Source organism: Panthera uncia (assembly GCF_023721935.1).
Source record: "Panthera uncia isolate 11264 chromosome B2 unlocalized genomic scaffold, Puncia_PCG_1.0 HiC_scaffold_24, whole genome shotgun sequence".
NCBI lineage: Eukaryota > Metazoa > Chordata > Mammalia > Carnivora > Felidae > Panthera > Panthera uncia.
The window spans coordinates 109,349,660-109,376,532 of NW_026057580.1; the positions used below are offsets into that span (position 1 = coordinate 109,349,660).

The 26,873-nt window shown below is 52.6% G+C and overlaps 1 protein-coding gene across 1 annotated transcript; it reads right to left on the minus strand.

Moving 5' to 3' along the window:
- On the minus strand, nucleotides 1-22,228 carry LOC125939162 (uncharacterized). The gene is made up of 4 exons (XM_049654677.1): nucleotides 22,192-22,228; nucleotides 13,009-13,679; nucleotides 4,894-4,991; nucleotides 1-538 (listed from the first exon to the last, which is right to left on the minus strand). Exons 1-4 carry the CDS (start codon nucleotides 22,226-22,228, stop codon nucleotides 403-405), a joined length of 942 nt encoding a protein of 313 aa, XP_049510634.1. The 3' UTR covers nucleotides 1-402.
- Between the last annotated feature and the right edge of the window lie 4,645 nt (nucleotides 22,229-26,873).

The window sequence follows — 26,873 nt, forward strand, 5'->3', positions numbered from 1 at the left end:
TTGGTCTTACCATACAATGTTTTAAGTTCTTTTTGATGCTATTGAATGTGAAACGGGGACTTCTCAGGACAAGAGGAGTCTCAACTTGGCACAATTCACAGGCCTTGCAGCAAACCCCCACACGCCACGGGGAATCCCCCCTTATCTTTCTGGTAAGGTGTTCTGTGGTCCAGAAGCAGCTTCCCAAAATCTGAAAAAGACCCTTCTCTTGCGCTGATGGCGGCCGGCTTACACAGCACCATGCGCAGAGCACTTCCCAGGCCCAGCCACGAAACCGCAGCCCAGCGTTTGCTGTCTGCGGCCCTGGCGGGTCTGCCGTGGTACTGCGCCCCAGCCACGCTGCCCAGAGAGGGACCCTGCTCTCCAGGCTCTGGGGCCCCTCCGGGCCCACAGACAGAGGGGTCACTCTGCCTGCAAACTGCCACACAGCAAGGGACGCCATGCCTTTGTCTTTCTTGAGAAAAACCTTGAAACTATACTGGAGGCCTCCGGAACAGTGTGAGTATCCAGTGACTTTGCTTTCCTTAATGCATCATTTCTAAAAGAGAAAAAAGAATTGTAAAGACTCCATAGAAACTTGCCTCATCTACTTTGCTCCCAGACGACCCCCTCCCATGCAACAAAACACAAAAACAAACAACAAAACCCAACAACCCCATCTCCCTAAAGACCTTGGCAGCTGCCGGCAAAGGAGGACAGACATGCTGTCCATGGATGTCCAAGAGGTGACATTCTGTTGTTTTAGTTTTAATATCTCACAATGGTGATTGCAGCCAGAAACAAGAGCATTCCAAGGCTCCCTGTCTTACCGCCTCCTACTTGGCCCTTTGGTGCATGGGATTAGTGCCACCCCTGCTATGGGATCCAGTACCCCCATAGAGTGGCAGATCGTCAGCAAGGATCTGCATTTTCTACAAACTGTCAGACCCTCCAAGCCCCGGGCTGGTGAGTGCAAGCGGGTTCCTCCACCCGGTGCACCCCACACCTTCCTGCACCCTGCAGCCTCTGGCTCCCCTTGCCCCCTAAGCACCACCCCTCCAGCCCAGCCCCTGCTGGCCTATAGCGGACTCATCCCAGCAGGTAGGAGGAGCCCTGGGGGGGGGGGCATCTGCTACCACCCCCCACCCCCCCACCCCTGCCCCAGGCTTAGGGGCTCCTCTCTGCAGGCACCAGCACCCTTTGGACATCCGGCCATCCGGAGTGGCAGGGCCAAGACAACACAGCCGCAGCAGCATCAGAAATACATGGATTTTTGGTACAGCCACGAGCCCCATCCAATTAAAAATAATCACTGGCATGTTCCAAGTCTTTATTCCTGCCAAGTGAGTTGACGGCCGCTCGCACAGAACAATGCTGTTTGTCAAACATGACCTCATTCTCAGAACTGATCAGAGAAGTTTTGAAGCACAACCTTCCCCCATTACTAGAAGGTCTAGAGGTTTTCCGGGGTGACCTTACTCCATAGTTAGGCCTCTTTCCTTGTCTGGGGACTGGAGCTGTGGGAGTTTAGGTTTTAAGTTCTCTATTTAGGGTTAGTGAAACAGGCCAAGCTGCTGAAGAAGAGACAGGCAGGGGGAGAGAGAGAGAGATGGCATGTGTAATTCCTGCCTGGGAAGTATTTGGAAACTGCTGGTGGGGTTGGGGTAGGGGGCCGATGCTGTAACCATTAGAAATTACAGAGCAGGGGTGCTTGGGTGGCTCAGTCGGTTCAGCATCTAACTCTTGGTTTCAGATCAGGGCATGATCTCACGGCTTTGTGGGTTCCAGCCCTGCATCAGGCTCTGCACTGGCAGTGCGGAGCCTCCTTGGGATTCTCTCTCTCTCACCCACTCTCTCTGCCCCCCCCACTTGCACTGTATCTGTCTCCCTCAAAATAAATATATAAACTTAAAAAAAATAGGGGCACCTGGGTGGCTCAGTCGGTTAAGTGTCCGGCTTCTGCTCAGGTCATGATCCCGCAGTCTGTGAGTTCAAGCCCACATTGGGCTCTGTGCTGACAGCTCAGAGCCTGGAGCCTGCTTCAGATTCTCTCTCTCTCTCTCTCTCTCTCTCAAAAATAAACATTAAAAACATTTAAAGTAAATAAAAATAAATATAGTACTTGTGTATAGTTTGAAAAAATTTAAAAAAGAGAGAAATTACAGAGCAAACCGTGAACACATATCTCTTACCATTACATAAAAGATGAAAGACAAAATAGGAGGGAAGTAAGTCAAGTACATGCCCCAAGAGGACCCATATATGTATATCCAAGAGACCAGTCCTTTGGTGGAAGCAGTGAATGGAAGGGAAAAGACAGGGACTGATATCAGACTAACCTGAATTTCAATCCTGGCTCTGCCACTTAGGAGTTGTGTGACCTTGGGCAAGTTACTTAACTTTTCTGAAGGCCAGTTGAATCATCTCTAAAATCTGGCTATTCATACCTTCCTTCAGAAACTCAATGGCATTATCATTTATAAAACCTCTCTAGCAGGAGGTAAATACTACCGCCTAGCCTAAGAGTAGGTGGGGGTGCCTGAGTGGCTCAGTTGGTTAAGCACCTGACCTCAGCTCAGGTTATGATCTCCCAGTTCATGAGTTCAAGCCCCACATCAGGGTCTGAGCTGACAGCTTGGAGCCTGGAAACTGCTTCTGATTCTGTGTCTCCCTCTCTCTCTATGCCCCTCCCCTGCTAGTGCTGTCTCTCTCTGTCTCTCAAAAATGAATAAATGTTAAAAAAGATTTTTTTTAAATAAGAGTAGGTAAATATTGGCAAATAATATGTATTGATGAACAACTTTCTGCAACTTTTGGCAATCTTCCTAAGGTCTCCGTGCACAAGTCTGGAAGTTTATCAAGAGTCTGTATTTAACTTTTTCCATTCTGGTTGAGGATAACAGAAAAAGAAATTATACTAAAAAAGGAAAGAAAGAAGAAAGAAAGAAAGAAAGAAAGAAAGAAAGAAAGAAAAAGAAATACACTGAGAAATCCCACCTTTCTTCCTAGAGATATTCTTTATGTTTCCAAACTTTTCAAACATTTTTTTTACCCCAAATATCTGATACAGAGGTGCCAGATGGGAGGGGGTGGGGAGTAATCTGTATGTTGACCCAGGACACTGAGCTCTAGGTCCCTGACATCAAATTAACCATTATTTTGTCATATTGCACTCTTCCAGAATAACTTTTTCTAGAAAGTAACCCAATTATTTCTGACTTATATTTGCAATTCCATTGTTCTGCACCCTCACCAGAACTAGATATGGTCAGTCTTTTCAAATTAGCCATTCTTTTTGTTTTGGGGTTTTTTTTGTTGTTTTTTGTTTTTTTGAGAGAGCGAGAATGAGAGTTCGAGTAAGTGTGAGTGGGGAAGAAGGAACAGGGAGAGAATCCCAAGCAGGTTCCACAGTCAGTGCAGAGCCTGACATGGGGCTTGATCCCTGGACCCTGGGATCAGCTCAACCGACTGAACCACCCAGGTGCCCCTAATTTAGCCATTTTAGTAGGTGTATAGTGGTATCTTATCAAGGTTTTTATTTATATTTCCCTAGTGATGAATTTTTTCAGCATCTTTCCTGTGTATCTTCTTTGGCGTTTTCTGACAATTTGGTAAATTGTTCAGATCTTCTGTCTAGTTTTTAATTGTGTTGTTTATTTTCTTTGTTGTGGAGTTTTGAGAGTTAAAAAAAAATACAATCTGGGTATAAGTCCTTTATCAGATAGGTATTGTTCAAATATTTTCTCCCAGTCTTGGTGTGACTTTTTCATTCTATTTTCTTTTGAAGAGAAAAAGTTTTTCATCTTGACGAAATCCAATTTATCACCTTGATTCCCTCTTATGCGAGTCCTGCATTTGGTGTTGTAGCTAAGAAATCTTTGCCTAAACCAAAGTCACAAAACTTTTTCCTATGTTTTCTGCTACAAGTTTTACAGTGTTCTTCTATACGCATTGAGGTGTGTGGTCCATTTTAAGATAAACTTTGTATACGGTGTGAGGTTTGGATGGAAGTTCATGTTTTGCAGATGGATATCCAGGTGTCCCAGCATCATTTATTGAAAAGACCATCCTTTCCCCCCATTGAGATGCCTTTGCACCTTTGCTGAAAATCAACTGACCATCTATGTGTGGGTCTATTCTGGAGAGCATCTCGATTTTCACCATATAGTCCTGTATTGAAATTCTCAGCTGCTACGATGCCCAGACAGGATCCTCTCTCACTCCACGAGTGCTGCTCACTGGTGGGTCCCCACCACAGGCAGTACTGACGGCTCTTCTACAGCCTCAAAGCTTCTTGAGCCTTGCCCTAGTGGGGCTGGCTGCAGATGCATGCACAGATCTCCCAGGGGTCGGGGAGGGGGGCCTACCACATTTTCCAAGAGTGCATACCCCCCTCTGGAACATAGTACTGGGTACCCAAGAGGCTCTGAAGCCCTGGCCAAGCTGGAGGACCCAGATTTCCCCCACATCCTCTCACCCTCCACCCTAGCACACAACCTCCCCCCTCGTCTTCTCTTCATTCCAGTCAGGCCAGAGAACCTTCAAGAGAAAGATTGATTAGAAGTCTTGTCTGCCTTACAAAAACACGGGAGGTTAACTCCTCCGGCAGAGCCCGTCTTGGCCGCCTGTCTTCTTGCAGCTGCCTGGGGAGGGCTGTACTGAGAGGAACATCAGAGGAATCGCTCGCTTATTTCCCCAGCAGTTAGGAATTAGATGAAGTCATAACCAGGTCTACACTTGGCAGAGCACCTGGACACAATAGTATGCTTAATGAAATGATTAAATGTCTCCGCAGCGGAGCCCCATTTCATTTATGTAACTTTTATTGACCTGTAATGAAGGTCTGCCAAAATACTAGCACAGCATGGAGGGGCACAAGCGAGGCATCCACCAGCAGGCAGGGTCTAGACTGACCTTGTGGTCCCTCCTCCTTCCCCAAGCTGGAGAACTCCTGCCATTGTCCTCAGTCTTTCATCCACATCTCCTGTAGACAACTGAATGGGTACCCCGAACTGGAAAAAATCACAATAAAAATGTTACCCTTTTCAAAGTAAACTGACCCTGGCCAGGCAGGAATGCAGAGGGCTGTGTCCTTAACTTTCCCACCTCTCTCAAGGAGGAGGCACTGCCTTCAGGACATTCAGGTGGCTGAAAACCATGTGGTGAGTATCCAGAGACATCCCTCAAGGTGGCCCACCAAAAAGAAATTCTTAAAAGGGTGAGTTTTAATGGTAAGATTCATTTGAGGAGCTCATCCATCCTATCCCTTCTGCAAGGTCCACAAAGCACCTTATCACATTAAGGGCTTTGAGAAGCCCTTCTGCAAATTCACCAGAAATTTCCTAAACTTACGTTAAGAACACCTTTCCCCCCCCCCCCCCCCCCGCCAAACATCTGTTAACACCAGGGAACTTGGTTGAGAAATGATGTTCCCCCCCAAATGCCATAAGATGTTCTGATAAAAAGCGTCTGTCGCTTTATTCTATTCAGCTTAGAATCAGTGAAGGGTGAAGACAATGAGGAATTTGGGGTTTCCCCGAGCTCCCTGCCTGCTTCTCTCTGGCACCCAGCTTGGGATGTGGGAAAGAAGCGATGACATCTTCCTGCCACACTGGTATGTGTGTGTTTGGGGAGCGGGGGAGGGGAGGGATTCAGAATCCCCAGCCAGAGCTCTGCCACTGACTAGTTGATTAAGACTGCCTGAAACGGCTAGATCAGAAGAGTCCACCTCCCCAAAGTTAGCACGTATTGACCTCTGATGACACAGTCCGTTTCTAGCACATAGTTGTCTCTTCTTTCCTCTCGTGCTAGTTTGCCACAGATTTATTTTCTCCAAATATCACAACTGAATTAAAAACATTTTTTCTCCCCCCCACCCCTCAACACTTCTTACTACATCCCTCCCTTTCTCCAAAGTCACCTCTGGGACTAGAGGGCCAGCTGCGGAAAACTCCCAATCTGTCTTTTAAGGGGTGTCAGCCACTTTTAAGTGGCTACCCCCCCTCAGCTTAGTGCCTCCGCCACCACGAACGTGGAATTAGATTAAGCGCCGGCTGTCCCCCTGTCCCTGTGAAAAGCTCTCCGCAGTCAGGCAGCGGAGAAACCACCGAGTCAGCAGCTCAGACTCCTCCCCCACCCCCGTCTCCCTCGGCTCCGGGCACTGGGTTGTCATCTGGAGCGAGTGCACTCATTCTAATTCTTTATGCCTTGTTATTCTGTCAATTTCTTAATCTATTTATGCTGACTTTATTTTTAGTGTGCCTATTGTGACAGCAAATCCTGAAATTGCCTTGGTTGTTTTCTGAAAATGGCCGTTACCAAACCATAATGCAGACCCCGACTAAAATAATGTGAGCCCCAGGCGGTTTCTGGCGCCCACAGCAGCTGTCTACTTTTAGAGCTGCATATCAATTCTCCCCTCGGAGGGGCTGGCCCGGGAGGCGGCTAGGAAAGCAACGTGGTGTCGTATTTAGATGAGCGTCTCTGGGTCTTGCTGAAAATGCTCGCTGCCTCCCCTTTTGGAGAATTTCTTCAAACATTAATAAATTCCCTCCCCTCTCCCTATCTTTTGTTGGCAAACTATAAAAAATGCAAATGATCCAGAAACCAATTAATTTTTAGAAGGTTGCAGCTGTTTTGCTGTATTCACAAGACATGGTGGGCACATTTAGGGTGTGTGTCTGCGAAAGCACACACATGTGGAAGGCATCCGACCGCTCATCACAGACGCATCAGATCTCCAGATATGAGCCATCATTCAGCCTCGTCAATGCCAACACATGCGTTTCAAAGCGCATTCCACTCCCAGAGAATCAGGAGTTGCCAAGGGCCACACAGAGGCCAGAAGGTGGCCACAAGATGGATACCCAGTCACACAATAATGCTTCACCTCCTGGGACCAAGGAAACGCTCTCTCTCTTCTGGTGGTTCTCCAAATGTCAAAATAGTATCCCTGGAGGAGAACACCGTCAATATTCCTCTGTCTCCCGTTACATCACCCATGGCGGTCACGGCCCACCTAGCAGCCACTGCCCATCTCTCGTCTCACTTTGCTGGGAGCGGTTGGATTTGGTTGAGGTAGAGAGACAGGGGTTCCATTTTGTCAACCTCCCAAGGCACCACCGTGCTTGATCTAAGCACGACACTGTGATCCCACGATGCTCGGAGACCGGCCATGTGACCCAGTTGCAGCCAATGAGACACAGGGCAAGCCTGCTGATGGGGTTTTGGAGGCTCCTGATGTCAAGCTACTCTGGCGAAGTCAAGTAAGGAAAATGCCGTTGTGCACGTCTGCCACCTTCCTGCCCCAAAGAACACTTCTGTGTGCTGATGTGATGGCCGTGGCTTGCTGGTGTCTCATGACCACGAGGTGGAAGGCCTAGGATGGGGGAGCGGAAGCCGTCCAGCACCTGTGCCCATCCTGGGCCGGCAGATCTCCGGACTCCTGGCCGTGTGAGGTAATTACCTCTCTTCATTGCTCAGCTACTGTTTGTCAGGTGCTTTGTTACTCGTGGGCAAAAGCATTCCTGATTGATACAAGGCTCTCCGGGTCGGAAGAGACGTACAGCTATGTCATCTAGAATCACTGCCACGGGCTGCTTGGCTTCCTGCTCTGATACGTCCATGGGGTGATCTTCTAAATTGTGCTCCAACAAGCAAAGAAGAGAACCTGTGCTCTCCTGGAGCACCCGGCCTGCACCAGCACCTCTGCTGGGAAGTCTTCCTCCTGTGAGGAGAGAACCCACTCCCCTAGCGTTCTGGAGAGAGTGGCGCCGGAGAGAGAGGCATGGGGGCTGCTCCCACAAGCGATGCTGGGGCAGGGGCTGAGCCCCCCTGTGAAGAGCAGAGGGATGTCAGGCTTATTGAGCTGTAATTCACATACCACACAACTCACCCCTTTAAATGCACAATTCAGTGTTTTTTTAGTTTATTCATAGATGTGTGCACCCATCGCAAGCCAATTTTAGACCATTTTCATCACTTGCAAAGAAACCCTGTGCCCTTTAGCTATTGCTCCTCTGCTCTCCAACCCCCTTCCCTCCCCCCGCCCTGAGCAACCACTAATCTTTCTGTCTCTAGAGAGTCCCCTATTCTGGACATTTCATAAAACGGAATCACATAGTATGTGGTCTTTGTGACTGGCTTCTTTCACTCAACGTAATGTTTTCAAGGTTCATCTACATTACAACATGTATTAGTACTTCATTTCTTTTTACGGCCAAAAAATATTCCATTGCGTAGATATTCGGCCTTGTTATTTTTTGGTAATTACATTCTATAATGTCATCACAATCACTGAATTAGCAAATACCGCACCATTGCTGCTAGGGGAAATACAGGGTTAGGTTTCCAAAAGCCACTGGTCAGAACATTTTCCTCAATCAACACCCAACCTTGGGGCGCCTGGTGGCTCGGTCGGTTAAGCGTCCAACTTCGGCTCAGGTCATGATTTCGCGGTTCGTGAGTTCAAGCCCCATGTCGGCCGCTGTGCTGACAGCTCGGAGCCTGGAGCCTGCGTCAGATTCTGTGTCTTCCTCTTCTCTGTCCCTCCCACGATTTCTCTCTCTCTCTCTCTTACACACAAAAAAATAAACAAACAAAAACTTAGAAATTAAAAAAACCCCACAACCTTGATGTACATGTGTTTCTGCTTAAAGACACAGTATTTAATATATATTATTGGTTCGTTAACATTGAACTCACAGTCAACAGCACTATAACTCCTATCTGAATGAGTGGGGATGGGGATGGGGGAAGGAGAGCTGCCCGAGAGAACTCTTAGGATTAGACACACCTGTATCAACCCAAAATTGGCCCTAACTAGGATGACCAAGTGCCCTGGTCCTTGGAAACCCCTCAGGGTTTCCCAGGAGGTGGGACTTTCAGGGCTACAACCGGAGAGTCTGGGCAAACTGGGATGGTCGATTCACCCCACCTGCTTCCCTAGGTCTGTGCATCCACAGATTTGACTCCTACCCTTTGGAGTGACACAAAGATGATCCTCTCTTTCGTGAGAAGACCCTTCCATTGTTTGAAGACACGTCTTGTTTTCTCCCAAGTTTTCTCAGGCTTGACATCCTTAGTTTCTTGGACCTTCTTCACACTGGGCAGAGTGACAGGGGTCACTGGCTGATGACAGAGTTCTCTTCTTCTGGCCTCATTGGCCAGACTGCACTTCCCACCCTCTCTTGAAGGTCGGCGTGGCCCTGGGATGAACGTGAGCGCAGGCCATGTGGTCATTTGCAGACCTGGCTTTCGCAAACCTTCCACTCACAGGCCCCACGTTCCTTCAGCACGAAGGGAGGCACCCACCCCGCTGCTGGAGGAGGGCTGCTCCCCACTTAGAAGCATCACTTAGTGAGCAAGTAATAAGCTGTTGTGTTCCGTCTCTATGGCAAGCGCGTTACCTGCCACTGCGGTGAGCCTCACTTTGATTCGCATGCTTTCAAGCTCCTGCATTACCATCTCCCTCTCTGCACACGTTCCTGCCTGTCTGGACTCTTTTTACAGGGGGCACCCCAAATCTGTCCATGTGTGATCCGTCTGTCTAGGGCAAAGGTTGATGCTCTCCCTCTTCCGATCACCCATATCTAGGGGCACAGAGTGAAATTACATAAGCTTTTTTGGGAGGGGAGCCCACCCTGTGGCTGACCTCTGTGTAACTTGCTACTGAACATTTCCTCCCCATACCACTTCGAGACACTGGGGGCACAACGATCAGCTTAACCATTAAATTCACCCATCATCATGACTTAGATATTCTGGATGCTATTCTGCTCACTGGTGCATTTACTCCTCCTGTCCCCCAGTGCCCCACCCCCCTGTTACAACCAGGGTAGCTGTGGTAACAACAGCCAATACCCAGATGGTAAATTCTAGATGCTTCATAAGTCCCAACTCTTAACACTCTTAACAATTCTTTTCTTTTTTTTTTTTTTTATTGTTTTAATGTTTACTTATTATTGAGAGACAGAGAGAGAGCTAGAACATGAGCTTGGGAGGGGCAGAGACAGGAGGAGACACAGAATCAGAAGCAGGCTCCAGGCTCCGAGCTGTCAGCACAGAGCCCGACGCGGGGCTCGAACTCACAAACTGCGCGATCATGACCCAAGCCGAAGTCGGACGCTCAACCAACTGAGCCGCCTGGGCACCCCACCACTCAGCAATTCTAAAGGCAAAACTACTATGATCCCCATTATATAGCTGAGTAAACTGAGGCACAGAGAGGTTAAATAACCTGCCCCAGGACATTTAGCTAGCAAGAGAGTTGGCTTTCATTCACCCCAGCAGTACAGTGCCAGCCCAGATTCTTAACTATTAGGATAATATGTTTTCTATGCCCCGGTCGTGTCTGAATCCATGTGTTACACAAATACGGAACAAGAAAGTGCCAAGGGCAGCGGGGACCCTCCCCTGGACAGCCCTTTGAACTAACACTCATCTGCTTCTGGGACACATTTTAGGTTTAGCTGTTCAACTAGTTGCTCAGCCCTTGGATGAGGGCTCCATGTTGCCTCCAGCCTGTGTGTCCCCATTTTAGTCACAGGGATGTCATAGGAGATGGGGATCTGTGCCCAGAAAAAACGAGAATGGGCTCAGAGTTCTGCAAGTTTGAGGCCCTCCGGACACAGCCGCCCAGAATCCTTATGGACTTTCTGCCAAAGCTCAAGGGTATGACCTTGAAGATGCAGGAAATAAAACAGAAAGAGCTTGCCTTCCTGGGACCAGGGGTGTTGAAAGAGGCCAGACTCAGAGCTATAAAGGCAGAACAGGAGCAGCCCTGAAAGCCTGGCCATTATTCTGTGTCAAACTGAAGAGAAGTATTGAGAATGCATGCTTATAATCTAACAGTATAAGGTGAGGACTCAGATATGTATACCCTAGTAGAAGGATCGTTCTTGCCCTCTAAATCGCTTACTGATGGCATTCTATGCTGAGGACCAGCACAGCCAGATGGCACAGAGCGATCGCTTTCCAGCTTTATGCAAAGTAACTGGCTAAGCATTATACCAAAAAAGTGTCATCCACAAGCTTGACCCTTGTCAAAAGTATTTTCTTATTACTCTACGGCTGGAGTGGTGGACAAAGATGAAAGGAAATTGAGAACTTGTTTCTCCAGTGGTGGCAGCAGAGGCTGCCAGTGGCAAGATGGCAGGCTGGTTACACAGTATGTCCTGGGTCCGCGGCCACACGCGGCTCACGTTGGTTCCCATGGGCAGTAAGGACTGCCTTTGGCAAGCAAAGGCTGAGGCTGGGATTGAAAGAGGTTCCAGAGCTGGAGGATCCGTGGTAAAGCTCTTCTGGAAGCTTCCTGTCCTTTCGGCCCGTTCCGACCTATCGAGCCACCAGCAAGGCAGCCACAGGCCTGGAGTCTGGCCGGGAGGGACGAGGAACCTACTTCAGGGATGGGCAGGGAGTGGCTGAGTTTCTACCAGTTCAAGCACGGCCTTCAGTAACTGACAGGTTGCAAACAACTGCAATCCTGCTAAAGAGCCTGGAAATTCAGCTAATTCACTCTGCGTGTTCTGTCCTGGGGTCTGTGAAGATGACAGCAGGGCTGGTCCCTTCTGAGGGTTGTGGAGGAAAGCCTGCTCCGGGCCTATGTCCTTGGCGAGGAAATGGCCCAGCTCTCGTTCACGTCATGTTTCCCTGTGTGTCTGTGTCCAAATTTCCCCTTTTTATAAGGACAGTGTCATTTTGGATTAGGGACCTTCCTACTGAACTCATTTCAATGCAGTCACCTCTTTAAAGGACCAGTCTCCAAATGTGGTCACATTCTGGGGGACAAGGGGTTAGGGCTTCAACATCTGAATTTTGGGGTGACACATAATTCAACCCCCAACACTCCTTTCCCCACCTCAAGTTTCTCTTACCATTTTCTTTCTCTCCTTTTTTTTTTTTTTTTTTTTGCCTTCTTTACTTTAAAGCATTTGTTAGTACCTGCAGTCATTTCATTTATTTGTTTGGAAAGTATCTTTCCCACTTGAATGGAACATCCCTGAGCATTTTCTCCCCTGGGGACCTACCACACTTGCGGGCTATGTGAATCTGGCTTTCACCTGTGCCTCTTGGTGGCCCACTCCCCCTTCTAGTGACAGCGGCACTATCCTCAGCTGCAGAAGGCTCCAGGAAACCCACAGGGGACAGAGAGGAGAGACTTAAACCTGCCCCAGAAGGCCTAGGAGGTGGCAGAAGGATCACAGCCTTTCTTTCTCCTTGTTATCACCTCATTATTTTCCAGGTCTTGGCCTCCTTCCAGAAACAACAAGATGGAAAGTCCATCACACAGCTCATTTTAATTCACATTTCTCTGTGATGCCTCAGATTGTTTATTTTCCATAATAATATCATTAATTTTTTTTTTTTGAAGAGTTATCTTCTGTGTGGTAAACACAGGGGCAGGTAAATGCCGTTAGAGCCACTCAGGCCTGGGTCAGCTGCCGTGGAATCGGCCTGAGACGAAGGAGGTGCTGCTACCTGGGTGGCAAGCCTGAGGCTTTCTGAAGCACCAAGGTCTCTCTAGAAGGAAGTTCTCCTTCGGTGGAGGAGTCAGGAGCTCAGGAGTGGCCCTGAGAAGCCAGGGTTCTAATTAGTGCCTGATAAAATTACCATCACCACATCACCACCGCCACCACCATCATCGTCACCAAACCACCACCACCACCATGATCACCATCGTCACCAAACCATCACCACCACCATGATCACCATCATCGTCACCATCATCCTCACCACCAACACCACCACCATCATCAACGTCACCAAACCATCATCATCACGACTGCATTTACCAAGTGTCTGCTCTCTACCAGGTCCTCTGTTAAGTGCTTGGCCCACAAGATCTTCTAAAAATAGCACCCAAAGGCCAAAACACTTCTTGCGTCAAAGAGGCGGTAAACCGATACAAGTCACGAAAACGTAGGCGCTCACCGAGCACAGAGGATCTTCACCACCGCACACGTCGCCGATAACCAGAACCTCGTGCCACCTCATAAGCGTCTACAAGGGCAGCTGGGCAGCTCTGCTCACCTCAGTTGGCCTCGCGCAGCGTCCGCGCTTGGCCTGGAGTCGCTGCTCTAGGCTGGGCGTGGCTGGAAGCCTCAGCTTCTCCCTGCGGAGCTCAGGGATGACTCCACCCCAGGTGTGTGCATTCTGGGCCCAGCTCAAGGGGCGGCAGCTGCTCCGAGGGAGCCTTTCCTCGTGGCGATGGCAAAAGTGCAAGACATCGATGGGAACAGACGCGTTCTCCCCAGAACCATCACGTGGGACTCTCCCCAGTGCCCGCTGGCCTAAGCGAGTCACGTGGGCAAGCCTAGAGCCCGCGGAGCAGGGATGCCTAGATCGCCGTCGTGTGTCACCGAGGACCTTGGTGGTTTGTGATGCTGTGTGACAACGACACCTCACACCCCCTTCCTTCCTCTTCCGGGCGGTGGAGGTGTCTCCCTCTCCTGCTCCTGGACGGTGAAGCCAGGTCAGGGTGAGGACATGGTGAAGAGCAGGGGCGGGTGAGACGGTGGACGGCAGAGGCCCCAGGCAGGGGCGTGGAGCAGCCCAGGTGCCACGAGACTGTCTAGTAAGGACTCGATTTCTGTTTCTGTCAGCTGCCAGCTTTGTGACCTCAGACAAGCCCGTCAACCTCTCTGAGCTCCAGTGACCGTGCCCGTATGTAAAATCAGGGTAATAATGGCCCAGAGGCGAGGCTAAGAATTAGCACGTGTAAGTCCCCAGTCTCTTCGCTGCTTCTGGGCGGCAGGGGGACTTGGGTGGAAGCATAACGAGACGTGATTCTCACTAAAGAGCTGGTCACCAGAGAGGGTCAAGCAAAGAGCGTGCAAACGAGGAAGAGAGGAAAATGCCCCAGGCGAGCCGGGGCAAAACCAAAGCAGGACTTGACTCCGCAGAAGCCCCGGAGGTGTTTTCAGCATTTATAGAATCAGGGAGCAGCGAGGATGCTTCTGGCATCGGGCACAGAAAACGGTGCCACGTGTTATTTCACACCAGGCGGCTGAAGGTAGGGTGGCACCAGCTTCGGCCCGTGGGGCTCCGGGTCCCCGTCGAGCTGGACATCCAGACACAGTCTCGAGAGGAAGGGCGTCTCTCAGGGTCTCTCCCGAGCGAGCGAGGAACGTGGCCCAAGCTGCACGCGGGGCCCACTTCCAACCAATCACCGTCAGGGAGCTCAGCTTGCTCTTGGGCTTGGGCCAATCAGGACGCCTCCTGGCGCTGGGGGGGGGGGGGGGGGGGGGGGGGGTCTGTCCTGAAGGAAGGAACGGGTGGTGTTGCCAGGGCCGAGAGGCAGAGGAACACTTCCCAGGGGCCCGGAGCCGGAGGAGGTGTGGTGCACCGCCGGGCTGCGGTTGTGTGGGCGCCGCGGGCTGGGGCGCAGCGCACGCAGGGGCTTCAGGCCCCGCCGCAAGTCATTCAGAACGATCTAAAACCCACCGAGGCCTCCCAGTAACTGGAATCACGGGGAGCCCAGCACCGGGCGCAGGTGACACTGGGCTGCAGCGCTGGGTGGGGGGCGCGGGCCACGGGTCCCACCGATCGCTGCGGGGCAGGGGAAACGGGGTTCCGCCAGCCCAGCCGACGGGTGGTCTTGGGACCTGCAACTTCCCACGACCGGGTGGCCAGTGGGGGCGTTCAGCGTTGGCACCCGGGAGATTGGGGAATTGTGTGCCTCCCACGCACCGCTTCTCGAGGTCAGCATCGGGAAGCAAGTTCCCGCGGGTGTCCCAGGGCCGGGTTTCCTGGACACCATCTTCCTGGGGCCTCAGGGGGAGTGGAGGTGCTGCACCAGCGGCCGCTGACCCCTGGGTCCAAGTCTAAGTTCCCAAAGCTGTGGGTGCAACTGGGTTTCCCAGCTTCCTGGGGGAGCGTTTTCAGGATGTGAGCAAAATCACAAAGGGGACTGTGGGTCCTAAGTATCCTGATCCCTGAGCTGTGGCTCTCTGACCCCAGCAGGCGTTTATTCCCAGGTAGGGGCAGAGGTTGGCAATGCAGAGGTTGGGCATCAGAGATGGGTGCGGAAAAAGGCAGATCTCAGACCTGGTGGCTCCAGCATCCCAGCTGGTGGGGAGACCTTGAGTGATTTGGTTCACCCATAAACTGGGTAGGACAGCCTCGGTGTGTGCCACCGCATAGCCACCCACCACAGACGCCTGTAGGGACTTGCCAGTGCCCGAAAGTGCTGGAGTCACCAGGTCTGCTCTGGGGCCTCTACTGCCCTCCCTGCCCTTTCTCCCTGCACGTCTGTCACCTTCAAAGGGCTTCTCCAGCACCTGAGCTCCCTTTCTCTCCAGCCTGGGCAGTCTTCATTAAGGCGCATGGTGCTCTGACTCCTCAGCTCTTCTCTTCCCAATTTATGGTCGACTGCATGCCGCCAGAGCCTAATCTCTCAATTTCCAAATGTCCAACACTTGCTTTCAAGACAGCTGTCTCTGTGATGAGACTCAAGAACCAATTTTAATCTGAAAAGCCAAGAACTTGACACTCTCCACCCTGTCCCCCTGTCTCTGGGCTCTTTCTATTTTCTGGGCAGGGTGTGCTGCTGAAGTCATCGGAAGAGGGAGGCAACTTGATACAACAGGGAAATGTGCATGAAAGAAACCTCAGTCAATGACACCAAGGTTTATCCTGTCACAAGAATGTGATTCAATTGAGAACTTCTTACTTTCTTTCTTTCTTTTTAAGTTTATTTATTCGAGAGGGAGAGAGAGAGAGGGTGCGTGCCAGCACAAGTGGGGGAGGGGCAGAGAGAAAGAGAGAATCTCAAGCAAGCTCTGTGCTACCAGCGCAGAGCCCAATTTGGGCTCTCGGGAAACCACAAGATCATGACCTGAGCTGAAACCAAGAGTCCGATGCTTAACTGACTAAGCCACCCAGGCGCTGGACAATTTCTTTTTGATTTGAGACGATTGGCCAATCAGAGTTTGGGACAAAGTCGATAAGGAGTTTGTGTGGAGAGCAAGGAGAAGATCACTTGTCTGAGAGCCGACTGGTAGGGCCAAGTTCCAGTTGGGGGCTGATGCTATCTGTGGGCCTTGAGGCAAGCCTTAGCCTCCCAAAGGCTCAATTTCACCACCTGTAATACGGGGCTTGACCAGATGATTGTTTTGGTCTGTTCCAGCTCTGAAGTTCTGTGATGCTAGGATTCATGCCAAGAACAATTAAGGCCAGAAGCCAGATTTCTGATCTTGCTGAACTGACCACCTCTCCTTCTTTAAACTGAGTTTTCTTTTCAGTTTCTAAATCCAATTGTTTCTGTAACTGTTGGGCATTAGGTTGACCGTGGCCATCGGATGACAGCTGGACCCCCATGTAAACATTGGAGTGTAACAGGAAAAAGATCACGGGCTTTGGGGGCGCCAGGGTGTCTCAGTCGGTTAAGCGTCCAACTCTTGATTTCAGCTCAGGTCACGATCTCCCGGTTCAGGGGATCAAGCCCTATGTTGGGCTCCATGCTGACAGCGCAGAGCCAGTTTGAGATTCTCTCACTCTCTTTCTCTCTCTCTCTCTCTCTCTGCCCCTCCCCCGCTCACACTGTCTCTGTCTCTCTCAAAATAAATAAATAAACTTAAAAAAAAAAAAAAAAAGTCATGGGCTTTGAAGTTAGACCAGCCCAGGATTTATGTTAGGAGGTGTTCAACTGGAAGTAACTAATAACTACCTAACAGTGACTTCCAACCATAAAGACATTTTCCACTCACTCAAGAAATCTGGAGGTGGGAGGTCCTGAGATTGGTTTGACAGGCCAGTGGCCACACATTCCAAGTTCCGTTTCCCATCTTCAGCGGGTTGGCTTTATCCTTGTCACCTCATGGATCTTAAAAGGCTGCCCCGGGCCACACACCTTACCTTCCTACAATATGCCGATAGACAGGGAGGAGAGGTGATAGACTCACAGGGAGAGAGTGTTTTCCAGAAGCCCCTGCTCCCACACTTTTTTCTCCGGACTCGTTGCCCAGAACGGGTCCCATGCTCCCTCCCGTATCAGCCACTGGCAAGGGCGCCAGGATTCTTGTGGCCCGCTAAGCCCAATCATAATGCTCACAAGATTTGCCACCTGGTTTTTTAAATTTGGGCTTCACTGGGGTACCGGGGTGGCTCAGTCGGTTAAATGTCTGACTTCGACTCAGGTCATAATCTCACAGCTCATGAGTTCGAGCCCCGCATCGGGCTCTCTGCTGACAGCTCAGAGTCTGGAGCCTGCTTCCGATTCTGTGTCTCCCTCTCTCTCTCTCTCTCTCTGCCCTCTCCCGCTCGCGCTCTGCACTCTCTCTCTCTCGAAAATAAATAAACATTAAAAAATAATAATAAAATTTGGGCTTCATTTAACTGCCTGTGTGATATTGAACAAATCACTCAGCTTCTCTGAGCCCCGTTTTCAGCAGCTGAAATAGAGGCATAATCACACTAACGTCACAGGACGGTGGGAAGGACTGAGTCAGATGATGTGTGGGAAGTCTCCAGGGCATTTGACCGTCCCCTGCACGCCCCACGTGCTCAGGAAATGGTAACTCTTGCCCTTCCTAACATCGCTTTGGATGACGGTCGGAGAGGGTAGCCTCGCTTAGCCCTCTCGTCCCCGTTTTCAATTTCCATAAACTCCATTTCCGTGACAAGACACGCAGGAGCTTGCCAAAGTCAACACGTCGTCGGGCTCCAGTGTTTCCCACTGTGGCACCTCCTGTCCTCACGGGCTCGGTGCCGCTCTGTACACAGCGGTTTTGGACGGTGGCCACTGCACATTTTGTGTCTGGATTTCTTGTGGGGGAGATTTAGCATCTGGCAGGATGGCCCCTGACTGTGACCCGTCTCCAGCAAGCATTGTCGCTGGGCGTGAGCTGCGACGAGACTTCTGTGAGGAGGGAGAGAACGGGCGTCCGCGGGAGAGGTGCTGCTTCCCTGGGACAGGGTGCCCTTCAGTGCTCCCACGGGGTTGGCTAAGGGGCGCCTCAAATTGCAAATCAAGCGGGGTTCTAGGGCTTCCATCCCCTCCCCGCCTGCAGCCAATCCATCAGCTCTCTCTAAAGCCCACCCTCCTCCCACCACCTCTTCTCCTGTGGTCCCAGCAAGCCACTCCCTGGTCCCCTCCTGCCCCCCACCTGCCCTCACCTCCTCAGCACAGGCTCCTCCCAGCAGCCAGGCCGCGGTCCAAGGACGGGCACCATGTCAGATCTTGCCGCGGCTTGGGCCCTTCCTGTGGCGATTCCATTACGGGTGGAATAAAATCCGAGGCCTCATGGTCTGACCCTGCCCACCTCTCAACCCCTGTCCTCACTCAGGGCCAGCTTCAGGGCGACCCATCTGCAGCGCACAGGGCCCCAGGCTTGCTCCTGACTCTGCTGTCACTGCCTGGAAGTTCTTAATCACTTCTGAACAAGGGTCTGCATTTCCGTTCTGCATGGGGGCCCATGAATTACGTCCTGTCCTTACCTTCTTACCTGCCACACTCAGCTCCCCTTCTCTAGAACACCCGGGTGTCCTTGTCCTCCTCGGCGTTGGCTGTTTCACCAGCTCCTTGTGGGGTCACTGCCTTCTCGGCGAGCCAGCCTCAGAGAAGACCCCCACCCCACTCCCCGTTGCCCGCCTGCTCATTGCCCACCCAGCACCCACCCTCTCGTCACACCCTCTTCCGGGGCTGGGGCATCAGGACCCTTCCGTGATGCTGGAGGCTCACCTTGTCCCTTGTACGCCAGAGGCCCCACAGGCACACGTTTTGTCACGTGCATTATATATGTTCCTCACAAGTGAGCATAACAAATGTCTGGTTCCAGAACTTGGGTTCTGTCTGTGGCTCGGAGGAAGTAACCAAGGAGTTCAAGAGTGTTGTTCACAGAAAGCGTTAACTGCTCTGTGACGTTGACTTGGGACAGGGGTCATCTGAAGGACAGAGTGAGTACAACTGTCCCTTCGGTGGTACTGGCACTGACTCGTGCATAGATGGGATTAATTGAATATCCTGAATGTTCAGTGGAGAGCTCTGATGTAATAAAATTAGGAACCGAAGTAAAGGACTGTGCCCAGGAGAAGAGCACCTTACACACACACACACACACACACACACACACACACACCTATGTGCACACACACCGCACACGAACGTGTACGTGCACACACACACATGCACATAGACACACATGCACACACACACACATACGCACACCACACACAGAGTCTAAGGCAGTGTCGCTCTTCTGAGCAGTGGGGAGGTCTCTGCCTGCAGCTGGGAGGTGGACTGAGCCCCAGATTCACGGGACTGAGGGGGCTGCCGGGGAGGTACGCACCCCTCCCCAGGAGTCCTGGGGTGCAGCCGCCTCTGACCTCGGACCCAGCGGCATCAGGCCGAGAGGGGGCTGGGATGCAGAGGACCCAGGGATCCCCAGCCTGCGCCAGGTGGCCCGGGGAGCACCTTCAAGGGCCTGAGTAGCTCTAGTGCCCCAGCAGGTGTTTCAGTCCCTTCTAGAGAAGATCTGGAGAGCATTTTAGGTTTGAAGGCTAAAAATTACTGTCTCTTCTGAAGAGACCCATTGCTGGCCTCAAATGGCTTGGCCTGAGGCTGCGACACCAGGCAGCTTGGCTCTTTGAAGTCGCTTGTGTCCTCAGGGGGCTGTGAGGCTCGGGAAAGACGCAGCGAAGTGCTCAGTGGGGGGCCCCGGCTCAAGGCAATGGGTCAGTCGGTGGCTTATCACTCAGTCCTCTTGTTCGTGAACATAACATACCCGGGCTAGTTTAAGCTGAAAGGGAATTATTGGTTATTGGGTGATCCACAGAAAGCTCTAGGGAGCTGGAGAAAGAGAGCAAGGCTGGTCTTCCAGGATCCGTGCCTAAAATCGTCCCACACCTCAGGTGGCAGGAGCTCAGCCCCATGGCCATCTCAGTGGCCACCGCCCTGATGCCACTTCTGCCCTGGGAACGGGACCCGGCAGCTCTGGGCGGGCTCTGCAGCCTCAGCCGACATCTTCACCCGAAAGTAGGCGTATTTGCTTCACCAGGGCGAGCAGGACAGGAGCCCCCCCTCCCCCTCTCCCCCACGCTGAGCCTGTTCCCGCATATTCTTTACCTCTGGATCAAGGGCTTGCGTGGGCGTGGCTCATTGATGGGGCTGCGTCCTAGCTGCAAGGGAAGCTGGGGATCGAATCCTGGCTTCTCCAGAGAGAATTCCTCTCAGCCTGAAGATTTCCTCAAATAAGGAAAGCTTAGAAGACAAAGTATCTACATATGAGACAGCTGTACACGATGCGGAGCATGGGCACCAAAATCAAAGGAAACTTCAAAAACTAGTCTTCACCTAAGCCAGGGGCTTGGTTTCTCTGTCCAAGGCCCATTTGGCATCAGTCTTTGGGGCGGTGGCAACACGGTGTCCCATGACAAGACTGTGACAGGACTGGGGACAGATCGCTGGGCGGGTGGACAGCCTCTCCTGACCACTGAGGTCTGGGGCTGGGGTCACACAAGACTAGTGTCCCGGTTACCAGGCTTCCGCAGCTTCCAGCGGCTCCTGCTTTGAACCCCAGAGTTCCAGTGGTGCAATTTCTCCAACAGGCTGTTAGGCCAGGGTGCACCACCCAAGGGAAATAATAATAAAAATGATCATCGTCCTAATTTGCATTGTGCCCGGCGCTGAACCAAGCACTTTAAATCTCTGAACACTCACAGTAACCCCACAAGGTGGTTGATTACTATCCCCGCCCGACTGATGTGCAGAGAGGCCAAGAAAAGCATGCAGCCGGTATGTGGAGGACTGGGATTCGAACCCAGGTCCTTACTCCTTAGCCACAAAATGTGCTGTTGCTGTGCAAGCTGCGGACATGAATTCTCCAAGTCTCGCTCCCAACCTAGCCACATATACTACCACACAGAGGCCGCAGTGGGTCGTGTGAGGGATCCCCAAGGTCCAGTGTGACAACACACGGCGTGTAGGGGACATGGCTGTCCTCCACCGGGTAGGGATATCCCCTAAGGATCCCGCGGTGTTCCTCCCACACAGGGGGACTTGGGAGTGGGGGAGGGGTCCCCACAGGCAAACTGTCTGAGGAAGAGGGTGAACCCTTCACGTCTCTGAGGACACGACAGCTCCCGCAAGAGCCGAATAGGGCCAGAAAGCTGGTCTTTCCCAGCGGGAGGCCCAGAGGCTGGACATGCAAAGTGCGAGACCCCTTTGGCCGGGGGTGGCAGGCGGGGCGTGGACAGGTGTCCAGAGAGGGGGCATGGCCCAGACTGCAGCTTCTGAAGACAGCATGCTGTGGAAGGTGGTCCTAGCTCAGCCTGAACCACCACTTGCCTGGTGAACTTGGTCAGCTCGGAGGGTAAAAGTACTCTAGACTTGTTCGTTGGGCTGTTTATTCGAGCGCTGACTTGTTTTTAGAAAAGAATCTGCAGTAGGATATAAGAAAGCAAAACATGAAATTATATATATATATATATATATATATATATATATAGCCCAGGAGAGAGATTTAAAACCAAAATTAAGACAAGGATAAAGTCAGAATGCAAACATTCAAGCCATGGGGGTCGGCCTAAGGACCAGGGTGCGTCTGCAGTGTGGTTTCGAGATTCTTCTTGGCCAGAGTGAAAAGACACATCCAGTCAGCTCCCTGACTCACACGTTTTCCAGTCTCCCTGCTTCTGCCGGCGTCTTTCCAGGTCAGAAGTCCTGTTTTTAGTCTGTTCTCACGGGGACCTCACTCTTGCTCTCTCCCTCTCTGCCCTCATTTCCCTTGCCCTGCCCTGGGTTTATTTTCAGCCGCCTCTTCTTTCTGAAGCTGCAGGGGCTGCACAAAGGAGGCCAGGCTCCAGCCCTCCGGCTCCTCCCCTCCTTGGGGGAACAGGCCCACGTCAGCTCCGGCCTGCCCTCCCCGCGTGGCCCGCGTGGGCAGCCAGGTTTGGAAGCCAGCGTGGAAGGAGACCCGCACCCGGCAGCAGCCAGCGCGGGATAGAGTAGAGCTCCGGCTTCTCCTTCAGAGCTAAGGGACCGCTCTGACCTCCCTCGTTACTCCTGGCTCGTTTATAATCAGCTTTTCCATTATCTTGCAGCGAAGCCCTCCCAGAATCACATTAATTGCCTATAACTACAGCTGGGTGGTTCATTTATTCTTTCTAATTTGGAAGATCCAAATGGTTTAACCCCTATTTTTATTTTAAAAGCTTTAGGGGTTTTGTAAACTTTGGAGGCCCTAAAGCCATCGTGGCAGACACATACGCGCTCACGTAAGTCCGAGCGCACGTGCACCTTCACACGCCCCATGGCACGTACCACGCAGGACGGACCTTTCGGGTCAGGGGTCGGAGGAGGGTGATATGACCTGAGGCATTGCTGTGTAGACAGCGCTAGTGCCATTATCACCCACACCGATGACGCCACCACCACCACCTTCCCTGCCACCATCTCCACCTCCGCCCCACCCCCACTATCGCCACCACCCCCATCACCACCCCACCGTCACCTTCACCACCACTCGTCCAGGTGCCCGAAATCCCACCGTGGCACCATTGCAGTCGGAGGGGAGCTCCAATGAGTGTGTGTGAGGCTGAGAGTGTGCGGGCATGCGCACAGGTACACGCACGCACGTGCGTGCCTTATCAGTTAAATAATGAACAAAGAAATGTGAAAAAAGGAAACTTCTGCCGACCCCTCTGCAACATTGTCAGAGCTCTTGTTTACATATTCATATCGTAACAGAACAGAGCGTAAGTTTGTCTTAAGCAGATCATCAGAAAACTGGAGTACGCGGAAGGGAAGTGGTTCTCAAACTTTCTCATGCAAGGGAACACCCAGGGGGCTGGCTGGACGGCTGAGCCCCACCCCAGCGTTTCCCAGTCAGTAGATCCGGGGCGGGGCTTGATAGTTTGCGTTTTCGAACAGGTTCTCAGGTGCTGCTGGTTCCGGGCCACACTTGAGAATCAGCACAGTAGGTTAGAACACACCCAGACTCACACACGGGCACACACACCACAGACTCGTGCATCAACCCTTGCAGAATGGGGCAGCCCTTTTCGATGTAAAAATTCTTGTCAAAAGAAAGCTTGAAGAATGTAAAGAAATTAAAATGATGAGATAAAATCATACTAGCCAGCTGAGAAGAGTAGTGTTCTAATAGCGGCCCAGAGGTGTGAATTTGGGGCTTCCAGAGATTATGCGAAGTTTTGAGGTTCAGGGAAACATAAGCTACCCTAAGTGGGGGATGGAACCCTTCAGGAACGGCTGGAGGCCGAACTTAAACAGGGACTGAGGGAGAGTTGGGCAGGGGGCTTGGTGAGGCGGCAGGCAGGGAGGGGTTCCTGCTGGAGGGAAGAGCGTAGACGAGAAGGTGATGGTCCAGGCGGTGGGGGGCAGGACCACAGACCAGCACTGGCTGCCCTGAGGCCTCTAGCGGCCTGGAGATGCCTCCGGTCATTGCCAGGATTGAATGAGATTGCGGCCTGCTCCATTGCAATTCAAGGGAAAAACAGACCGGCTTGAAGTTGTATGTAAATATTTGTTCCTTTGTCCCAGACTCCAGCCTCATGTTTTCAAAAGGAATGGAAGAAAAGGTGTGTGTGTGTCGGGGGTGGGGGGCACGTGGGGTGGGGTCAAAGCCCCACTCCACCCCCAGCTCCAGTTATCCCTGTCTAGTCTCTGGAATGCCCCTTCTGGCATGTTCTTCGTCTGAGTGGCTTTCCATTTCCAGAGTTTCTGCTAAAGGTGCAGATGTCCCTGGTGCAAGATGCCTTGGTGCAAGATGCCTTGAGCGGGTAAACGTGGGGAGGTGGCTTCCAGGCTGGCACCCTCCTGTTGCCCACACAGATCCGGCATGTTCGGGCTAACGCCTCTCACCTGGTGGCCCAGGAGTATATTTTACGCTGTTATTTCAACCCTCCCCGCATCTAGGGAGCAGCCAGAAAATAACAGGTCTCAAAACAGACCGGGTTTGGAGACCTCAATATTCAGATGGAAAGAAACCTCATTTGAAGCCAATCCCAATTCTAGACACAAAATATGGGCTTGTTACCAGGAAGTATCGAGGCCCTCAACATTTCTTGAAACAAACCCTTCCTTGCCCTCAAATCACATCCGTGACATTAACCCAGGTCCCGCCGTATGGCTCAGAGGGCGTCTGCCTCGGAGGGTTCCCTAAGTCTGCTATGACTGGACTCCCCAGGGGAGCATTTGCAAATCTCAGTGCCCAGAACACACCCCAGTCCAGTTAATTCAGATCTCCTGAGGGGCGACCTGTGCATCTGCTTTTTTTTTCAAATGCTCCAGATGATTCTGACGGGCAGCCAAGTTTGAGAGCCAGTGGCTCTGTCTTGTTCAAGGTGAGAGAAACCTGGTGGGCTTCCTCCCCAACCTGCTGGCTCTCCGGCTTCAGGGAAATTAACCTGGAGCCCACGAGGCTCAGCGCCCTCACCCGTGAGCTGAGCGAGTAACTCTTTCGTCACAGGGTTGTTGTGAGCAATGCGGAGAATGTGTGTGAACACGTCCGAGGCACAGGTAGTGCCTGGCAAAAGGGAGAGGCTATTATGTGTAATTTAAGAAACTGAGGCACAGGGGCGTCATGTACACCTGAGTCTGGGTCCGTGTCCCATCTGGAAGAGGAGATGGTTGCATTAGACGATGTCTTAGGCTCCTCTGAGCTCTCACACTCTGGGATTCTGCAAAGGGGCTGAAATGAGTCCTGTCTCCCCTCCAACACCTGAGAAAACCATGGGAATCCACACTCAGTAAAACAAAATAGGCAAAACCGGGCACGCGGGCTACTGGATTATTCTCCTCCCCACCTCCCGGGTTGCTCTGGGACCTCATCTCAGCAGAGATCGGCCTTTCAACCTCTTGCCCTTCTTTGCCACCAGGTCATGTCTGGGGGCAAATGGACAGGGCCCAGGAGTGACCAGTCAAGGCCACGGCCCCTCAGGCAGTGCTGCAGGCAGACCACGGCTGGGAGGCTCCTGGGCCCCAAGAGAGGGTGTTGACAAACATCTGGAGCAGGGGTCCTGGACCTTGGTACTGTTGACATTGGGGGTGGCTAATTATTTCTGGGGGCTGTCCGGTGCATGGAGGGGCGCCCAGCGGGAGCCCTGGCCTCTGTCCGCTAGATGCTAGGAGCAGTCCCCCCAACATCTCCAGGCATTGCCAAACGTCCCCGGGGAGGGGGGCAGAGCCGCCTCCCCACACCCCCACACCACTGCTCTGGAGGCCCATCTTTCCTGCCCCACATGCAGCAAGGAAGAATGTTGTCCTTCATGTGTCAGTACAGATTCATTTTGATTTGCTCTTTTTATTTATTTATTTATAAAAGAGATGTGTTCTTGTTTGTTTTTTTTTTAACGATTCATTTTTGAGAGAGACAGAGTGTGAGCAGGGTGGGGCAGAGAGAGATCAGGCTCCAAGCTGTCAGCACAGAGCCCAATGTAGGGTCCACACCCTCCAACTGCGGGATCCTGACCTGAGCCGCAATCAGATGCTGAACGACTAAGCCACCCAGGTGCCCCTGTATTGCTCATATTTAAAGTCACAAGAGAAGGGGCGCCTGGATGGCTCGGCTGGTTAAGCATCTGACTTTGGCTCAGGTCATGATCTCAGGTCATCATCGCATGGTTCCTGAGTTCGAGCCTGCGTGGGGCTCTGTGCTGACAGCTGGAAGCCTGGAGCCCGGAGCCTACTTCAGATTCCACGGCTCCCTCTCTCTGCCCCTCCCCCACACCCTCTGTCTCTTGCTCTCAAAAATGAATAAAACATTAAAAAAAAAAAGTCACAAGAGAGAAGAACCACTCTACAAAGGGCAGACTTGTTTCGACTCAAAGGTGGGCAGGGAAGACGAGAGGAAAGGGACGGGAATGGGGTGCTCTCCCGAGTGCTGTTGAAAGGAACAAAATGGAGCCTTGGGAGCTGCGGCAGGGCGGAGCCCTCACAGCAGAGCTGACGGCGGGGGTGGGCGGTGCCGGCCTTGGGGACAGGGGCCCACGACGCTCCGCCGGCAGGGCCTGGGGACTCCTGGGTGCGTCTTCCGCCGCAGACAGGGATGTTCCGTTTGCACTGATGAGTGGGTAAGCAGGTTACAGAGGTCAGAGACACGATGCCACCCCTATTTTGGAAAAATAATATGCATCTATGCCCACACCCACACCCAGCGCAAAATGTGGCTGTGGATACACCGAGACGCTGATACGGTTACTGACAGAAGTCGGGACGTCAGGTGGCTTTTCTCCCTCGTTTGCTTATCTGTCCTTTTTCTACCGTGCACATTGCACTAGCTGGTAGGAAGGGAAAAAATCACGCGAAGGAAAGGCAAACACTTGGGCAAAGGCACGTGAAAACCCCAACTGCCAGAAACACGGCTGGGGAGTCGCCAAGAGGCGGCAGGAGAGGCGGGCATGGCCCCCGCAGCCACGGCCCCTCTGCGGGCGCGGCCCGGGGGTCTAGAGACGGGAGAGCCCGGGAAGGGGCTCAGAGAGTGCCGGGCGCAGGGCCGCGGGCGGCCCGGGGGAGCTGTCGGGGGTGGGAGGTGGACACAGACCCCGCACCCCTTCCGGGACCTCAGTCCAGGCCGCGGACACGCCCCCTTGCGGGGGCGACACGTGCGGCCCCGCGGCTGGGACCACGCCTCTGGGACGCGGGGGTCTGGGGGGCGCCGCGTGGGGGCCCGGGAGCCCCCGACGGCCCCGGTCCAGGGGCCGGGGGCGGCAGAAGGACGGCCGGCGAGGCTTCGTTCCGGCCCACTCCGCGGAGGCGCTGGCGACGCTGGGGCACCCGGGCGGCGGCTCTGCCCCCTCGTCCCCGGCCGCGGGGAGCCTGCGCCTCGGCCTCCGGGCCCCGGGTCGCCAGCCGCCGCCCCGCCCCGCGGCCCCGGCGCCCCCGACGGCGCCGCACGGAAGGCCGCGCGCAGGAGCCGCGGGGCCCGGGCTCGGTCGCC

Coding starts and splice junctions, on each gene's coding strand:
- LOC125939162 (XM_049654677.1), bottom strand. CDS start 22,228: ATGGGGCGTGTGAAGGTGCACGTGCGCTCGGACTTAC. Junction 4,992..13,008: donor GCTGCGCGAGGCCAACTGAG/GTGAGCAGAGCT, acceptor GATTTTTTCCAG/TTCGGGGTACCCATTCAGTT. Junction 539..4,893: donor GAAGGAGGAGGGACCACAAG/GTCAGTCTAGAC, acceptor TTTCTCTTTTAG/AAATGATGCATTAAGGAAAG.